The sequence below is a fragment of the Musca domestica genome, unplaced genomic scaffold (genome assembly GCF_030504385.1).
Source record: "Musca domestica strain aabys unplaced genomic scaffold, Musca_domestica.polishedcontigs.V.1.1 5, whole genome shotgun sequence".
NCBI classification, from domain to species: domain Eukaryota; kingdom Metazoa; phylum Arthropoda; class Insecta; order Diptera; family Muscidae; genus Musca; species Musca domestica.
The window spans coordinates 7,105,414-7,113,274 of record NW_026712346.1 but is presented as its reverse complement, the minus strand read 5'-3'; the positions used below and the strand labels follow the sequence as shown (position 1 = coordinate 7,113,274).

Sequence of the window (7,861 nt, the reverse complement as noted above, 5' to 3'; positions counted from 1 at the left end):
GTCGATATGCCCTCCGGCGTCACGTGGTGCCCCAGGAACTTCACCTCTCGTTGGAAGAGACTGCACTTCTTTGGGTTCAGCTTGAGGCCTGAAGACGAAAGCTGCTGTAGAACATCCTTTAAGTTCTTGATGTGTTCGTCGAAGTTGCGTCCCATGACTATGATGTCATCCAGGTATATGAGGCACGACTTCCACTGCAGCCCTTTTAACACACGCTCCATCAGCCTTTCAAATGTAGCCGGGGCGTTGCAGAGTCCGAATGGCATGACATTGAACTGCCAGAGACCCCCATTTACGCCAAACGCTGTTTTCTCCTTATCTTTCTCGGCAATCTCTACTTGCCAGTACCCACTCTGCAGGTCGAGGGTGGAGAACCATGACGTCACGGCTAATGTGTCCAATGTGTCGTCGATTCTTGGGAGCGGATAGCTGTCTTTCTTGGTGACATCATTCAACTTTCTGTAGTCCACACAAAATCGGGTGCTTCAGTCTTTCTTCTTGACCAAGACCACTGGGGAGCACCATGGACTTGACGATGGTTCTATTACACCACTCTTTTCCATTTCACTTATCAGCTTCTGAACCTCGTCTCTTTTTGCCAGGGGAACACTTCTTGGAGGCTGTTTAATGGGTCTCGCGTCTGCTGTATTGATTTCATGCTTCACCACTGATGTTCTTCCTTGGTGCTCTTTTGTCAACGCAAAGGTAGAGGCATATTTCCATAATAGCTGCTTAGCCTTGTTCCTCTCGGAAGGTGATAATTGGTGTGTCCACTCTTTTATGTAGCCGTCGAGGTGCTTCTTCTCCATGGCAGCTGGCTTTTCGGTGCTAGTTTCCAAATTAACTACAGCTTCAGCTGGTGTGCATTGTCCAACATCGGAAAATTGGCAAATTTGCTCTTGCTTGTTTGACAGGTTCAAAACTCTAACAGGAATTAATCCGTCCTTGTTGCTTTTCACCAGGGCATTCGCTATTAGGATGTTACTGTTTCTGTTTTCTGCTGGTTCCACCACCCACAACTTCTCGGCTCCACAATCTCCATTCATTGGTACCCATATTATTGCTTCGGCACAGGGCGGTATTATCTCTGGATGGTCCGTGGTCAGACGTCTAATGGGTGTACTTTCATCGTAGCCCACGTTTAACGGAATTTCGACGTTAGACCAGGTCATCACACGTTCTTTCATATCCAGATTGATACCAAAGGCAATCATAAAATCTGCGCCTATTATCACTTCGTCTACGATATCGGCAATAGTTAGTCTCAGGGTAATCTTGCCGTGTACTGCCGCGGGCTCCCCCGTTGCTGTGCGCAGTCTGACTCCATTAAGTTGCGTTATTTTTCCCTTTACCAGATCTGATCTTACGATGGACTTTGATGCGCCAGTATCTAACGTCAGAACTCGCTTATCACCATTGATGTACCCAGTTGTTGTTAGGTTGTGACTTTCCTGTTGTACTATTGCTATGGAGATTGTGGGGCCATCGTCGATGGGAGCCAGTTCATGCCCCGCTGGACTGGCTCGATTTAGTTTAACTGTTGACTCATTGGTGGACTGTTGGGCCATTCTTCTACCATCTTTCGTTGGAGGTGGTGACGATGACCTGGATCGTTTGCGCTTAGCTCTGCATTCGCGCGCAATATGACCTGCTTTATCGCAGTTGTAGCATCTAACCCTGGGCTTAGTCATCCCAACTAACTTTGTCTCTTCTATTACCCGCCTCATGGCGTCTTCGATCGAGTTAACGAGAGATTTGGGTTCGCAACCTTCGGTCTCCAGTTGGCGAATCTTGTGGGTCTGGGGCTTAACAACTATTCTTGCCGTCTCTTGGGCAAGGGTAAACGACACAGTTTCGGAAAATGATGCTTTTGGTGACGCATATGTTGCATACTTAATCTCAGGGTCACGTATGCCATTCACAAAGGTTTCGATTTTCATACGGTCCAGCAATGGGTGATCCTCTCCTGGATACGTCATTAGCACCAAACGTTCCACCTCAGCTGCAAAGTCTTGTAACGTCTCGTTTGCCCTCTGTACTCTTCCCCTTAATTCCATAAGGTAGATGTTTCGTTTATGTTCGCCACCGTACTTACGTTCCAGTGCAGCAATAACATCTTCATAGTTGTTTCTAGAAGCGACAGGAATACTCTGTATAACATCAGCAGCACTGCCCTTCAATGCCAGAAGTAGTGCAACCGCTTTGTCGCTGTCGTTCCACGAATTTCTAGAAGCCACTGTCTCGAACTGTAACTTGAAAACATTGAATGACGTAGAGCCGTCGAATACAGGAGGTTTGATTTTTAGTGTGTTATCAGGAACTCGCACCGGACCACCTTTGATTTCCAGTTCCGAAATTTTCTTCTCCAGATTTGTAACCCTATGGTCGTGGGACAGAAATTTCTCGTCAACCGACTGCACTTTCTTATCCAACTCTTTAATTTGGACCTCCACGGTTTCCACTCTCCTTCCAATAACTTCTGTAATGTACTCGAGTTTCTCGTTCGTTATTCTCGAATTTTCTTCGAACCTTCTGAAATTTTCCTCAAACATTTTGGCTAGCATTTCTCTGAAATCGTCACCCCTGGCAGCTACTGACGAGACTTCCCCACCGTTGGAGTCGCCCATTTCCGATAAATCCACTTCATCCTTACTGTCAAACTCATATGTATCGATGTTCATACCACGGCGCTCGAACTCATCCAACAGACGTTTTTGTAGTTCAGCCTTGTTGCCAGTAGAAGACAATTCCAATTTATTAAGTTCCTTCTTCAAGTCTTCCACTCGTAGATCCTTAAACTTCATCGTAGTATTATCGTAATCTCACTTCCGACACCAATTGTTACGTTCTTGGATTTTACTTAATCCCGTGTACACGTTGTTTTATTTCCCAATACAGCTCGTACCAAATAAAACGCGGGTTCTTTCGGATTACGATTACTACAATGATTTTATTCACACAACTTTACTTTGCACTTTACTTTACTCGACGGTTTCAATTCGCGATCTGATTCACAACTGACTAACTGCCTTTCCATTTCCCCTATTTATATGAGCCTCGCCTGTCGCTACAGAAGTTTCTAGACGATCTGGTAACGCCTAGATTACGAACAATCTACCAATGCAACGAACACATACAAACTTACATTGAGTGAACAATAACAACAACACATACACAGGCGAGGGGGTAACAAAGAAAGAGGAATTAAGCGATCATCAATGATGACGTTTAACGTCAGCTGACATTGTACGTCAGCAACAAAATAGAAAATGAAAGAGGAAATGGAAGGATGTAGAAAAATCTATACAGTAGTTGTTGTTGTGAAGTTATTCAAATAAACTGCGTAGTAGAAATTTACGTTACAATTCAAATTATATATATATATATATATATATATATATATATATATATATATATATATATATATATATATATATATACCAAACAATGTGGTATTACAAATAATAAACTGGACCAAAGAGAAAAAACTAAAGGAAAACTCAAAAAAAGAATTTTGTACAAAAATGTAATTATCATAAAATAGGTGAAATATGTATTGTGAAATGATGTGCTGTTTAATCAATTAATCAATAATTAATATTGTAGGGGCAGGCACAGGCACTGGAAATCATTGTCATAGATTTTATGGAGAGCCGCTAGCATTTACAGAGGGGCTATATCAAAGGTAATCGAGTGGTTGCCGAAACAAGTTGGTCACAGCTTACCGAAAAACAAAATTCCTCGGAACCACCCGATGGTGGAAAAAGACAAGGTCAGACTGGACAGTTTTCGTTAAAAAAATTGTGTCACAATAAAATGGAAAATCCAAAAACTGTTGGTGGCCCTTTCCACAAATGTGTGATCAGTGAAATTGAGCAATCAATTGCAATTTTTCTTTTTGCACAAAAAACTCTTTTAAACACTTCTTATCATGCGTTTTCTTTTGATTTCTCATTCATTCCCCTAATGTTACCATATTCAATATATAATGTTTCCATATTTACACTGAATTCAAAGTTCACCAAATCGTTCGAATTCTGACGAAGCTGAAAAAAACGAAGGATTATGAATTACGAAATTCAAACCATTTCGATACGGTTTTTGACATGCCTGATAATAAGAAAGAAAGAAGGTAAAGTCATTTCAAATAAGAATATCCATGTTTGCATTTTCTTTAATTTACCTTGTCAAATTTCACTGCATGAAAACTGGGTTTCCATCTCTGATTTGAGCATTTACAATGGATTTATAAATATACCTTTTGACAATAAGATGTTGTCAATTGAAAAATTTTGAAAAAAATTGCAAACATATGTTTGCATGAGTTTACCTTCTTGATTCTACCTGGTATATATAAAAAATAAGAAAACCTATGAATTGCCATTTTTGGCAAAGAATATAGTCGTAGGCACTGTAAAAAAATTAGTAATTCTCAAATTGATCAGTACATTGTCCTCTACCAAAATGTGTCGATGCTGCAATAGGAAGTGTTTGATATGTTGTGTTTTAGTTTAGGTATTTTATATTTTTTTGAATGTTGAATATTGAATGCCTTTTGAAATGAATGCATGGTGTTACCTGATTATCGGTATATAAATGTAGAGGCACGAATATAAAGCTATGTATTGTATTTGCTTCTTGTTTCGGCAACCACTCGATTACCTTTGATATAGCCCCTCTCTAGATGCTGGGGGCTCTCCGTAAAATCCGTAATACCACATTGTTTGGTATATGAGAATATATATATATATATATATATATATATATATATATATATATATATATATATATATATATATATATATATATATATATATATATATATATATATATGTTTAGTTTTGTAGAAACTGTACATGTTGTAAAAATAGTTTGTGTGTTGAATGTTCTTCTTTAAATTCTATTCTCATTATGTAAATTAGTTAAATAAAGAAAACACTTAAGATGCATGTGTTTTCCATATGCTAGGTTTATGGTCGGTAATAAATAATGTAATAAATGTCACGGCCATAAATAGAAGAAAAGAAAGAGTCGATCACAAATTAGGTACGTTTCGTTTTCTCCCGCAACGTATTGTGTGCGTTAATGCACAGCGTGCATTAGTAAATAAAATGCATGTGTTAATGTATTAGATGTAAGCTTTAGTGTTAAGAATTTGTTGTAAATAAATTGAGTTCCCTTCCAGCCACGGAACGAGAAAGATCATCTCGCGGCGTTTCTTTTTCTTTCGTCAGTTACATCGCTTTGTGATGAGGTTAGGAGTCGACCTCATCATTTGGTGACCCCGACGTGATAGTATCGCGTGTAGTTAGTGAAGTTATTCGATAGGCTATATTTTCAGTGTCCGAGAAAATATTAGTTTATGCGAAATAAATGACGAGATAGGCGCGCATTTCGTAGTAGTGAAGTGTGTTAGGCTTATTTGTTGTAGCGACGTAAAAGGTGCACTGTTGAAGCAAAGATAGTGTTAGATCTTTTAGTTGTGTAAAAGGAGACATGATAGGTAGCAGTGAAAGATTCTGTCGATCTATCTCTCCATATACTAACGCAATAGACGTGTAGAAAAAAGTGATTAGTTTATTCGTTTATTTTTTGAGTGCACATATATTTCGTCAATATGAATTTTGTAGACTTCATTCAACATCAAAGGATGTTGGGCGAGTATATTGTGTCACTTTATTTAGAAATGGAAAAAATTGCTCTGTGTGGTGTAACTGAGGAAGCTAGGGAAAAATGTACCAAATTAGGTAGTTCCTTTACAGAAGCAAGAAAGGAATATTTAGATAACGAGAGGGAACTCCGTCGTATGAAAAAATTTACATACTCGAATTACATAGACGCCTTGGGAGTGTGCTATGCGATTAAAAATATCGAGAGAGCTCTAAACGGCATAGGTGTTTTTGTGCCCATAGAAATACCACGTTTAGATATCGATTATTTAGCTGAGGTGAACAGCTTAAGTTCATCGGAACAGTGTGGGAAAAATGCCTTACTGTTCCATTCACAGCCGCCAGACATTGGGATAACGGTTAAACTTATCGATGCTTTATTTGATTTTTGGGAGGAGATTAGAAGATGTTATTAGAAAACATCGATAGAAAATTTCAAACATTATCGTCACAATACGTGCGGTATTTGGATGTAGTTGGAAAACAGGATGACTACACAAGTCATTACCATTTTCTTAGAATTTGTTACCGCATAGTGAGAAGTGGGAACATTTCAAGAATAGCACCTAAAAAGGTGAACATGAAGAAGCATGTTGATAATGTTAAAGGTAGTTTAGGGACTCATCAAAAGGTAGTTGAGGATTTAGAAGCTATCGAAAGTAAAAATGAAAGCGTTCGCCTTGATGTTCCGCGAGTCGAAGGAAAAATAACGAGAAAAATTAAAATTGAAGAAGGGCTGCCAAAAAGGAATTTGGGGGAACACAAAAATCTTGTATTTGCTGCTCCTGACAAAGAAGAAAGTGAAATCCGGGCCAAGGATTGTATTGACGATGGACATAAAGAGAAGATTGATAATTTCCGTCTGGAACGGAAATATATATATATATATATATATATATATATATATATATATATATATATATATATATATATATATATATATATATATATATATATATATATATATATATATTGAATGCCTTTTGAAATGAATGCATGGTGTTACCTGATTATCGGTATATAAATGTAGTGGCACGAATATAAAGCTATGTATTGTATTTGCTTCTTCTATTTCAGACGTAACCACATTATCATTTGCTATGCATATATTAATAACTTAATATTGTAAAAGGGTCTTCAATAATGGATAATGTAAATCCATTCCTCTTCTATGTGTACGTGAACTTTGGTTGTGTCATCAATAATGTCATTGGTAATATTTTCTCGCTCTCAAATCAAAACAAATGATTTTGTTGCTGGTTTTGTTAAATAAAATCGACATCATGGACTAATGAATGCATAGACAATTGAAAGTTATTTTTGTCTTTTTATGCAGGTAGCTCTCAGGTCGCTTTTGCATAGTCAACATGCTGATTGACGCAGTCGACCTACTCAACTATAAAATACATATTTTTCTATGCCATCACGTCATTTTCACTTATACTTTATTATGGAACAATGTTTAACTAATAAATATACTGCAATTCATACATTTTTTCGTTGATAAGCGGTGAGAACATATGTTCGTCTATATTTTCATTAGTCTATGTCGACATAACAAAGGTAAAGAAAAAGCCAACAGAAATATAACTAGTTAAAAAGCAGTAAGTTCGGTCGGGCCGAACTTTGAATACCTGTAGGTGCACACTTTGCAATGTTTGTACTTGTAAACTTACACCATTTCTTCTTTGAATTTTAAATTGCCAAGATAATACTTCTTTTTTGAAATTATAATTTTTTGAGTTCTTGTATTTCTTTCAAAAACCAAATATAAATTTTGTTAATTTTTTATATAAATGTGCCTTTGTTTCAATTAAAAATACATAAACCTCGCACATTAATTGGTGGCCCCGCGTTTTAAACCGTTGAATACAAAACAAGTTAAAAAGCAGTAAGTTCGGCCGGGCCGAACTTTGAACTCCACCATTTGGAAAGAATTTGAAAATTTTCAAAAAAATAAAATCCTTAAAAAATTCTGTTAAAATTTTAAAAATACCGAATATAGCCGTTATATTGGGGTCTATACGACGTGGACATACATAGGCATTGTTTGTCATAAGCCATGACCATATTCAAATTCGAAACTTGAAATAAACGGTGAATAATGTAGGTAAAATCATCAAAATATCGCATATAAGGAGGTGCCGTTAAATTGGAGCTGTGCGAAGACCTGAACCAGCATAGACAATTTG

General features: G+C 37.4%; 1 protein-coding gene across 1 annotated transcript; it reads right to left on the bottom strand.

Moving 5' to 3' along the window:
• Nucleotides 1–485: 485 nt before the first annotated feature.
• LOC131805071 (uncharacterized) lies at nucleotides 486–1,247 on the bottom strand. The gene has a single exon (XM_059128308.1). The coding sequence runs from the start codon at nucleotides 1,212–1,214 to the stop codon at nucleotides 486–488; it is 729 nt and encodes a 242-aa protein (XP_058984291.1). The 5' UTR covers nucleotides 1,215–1,247.
• Nucleotides 1,248–7,861: the final 6,614 nt, after the last annotated feature.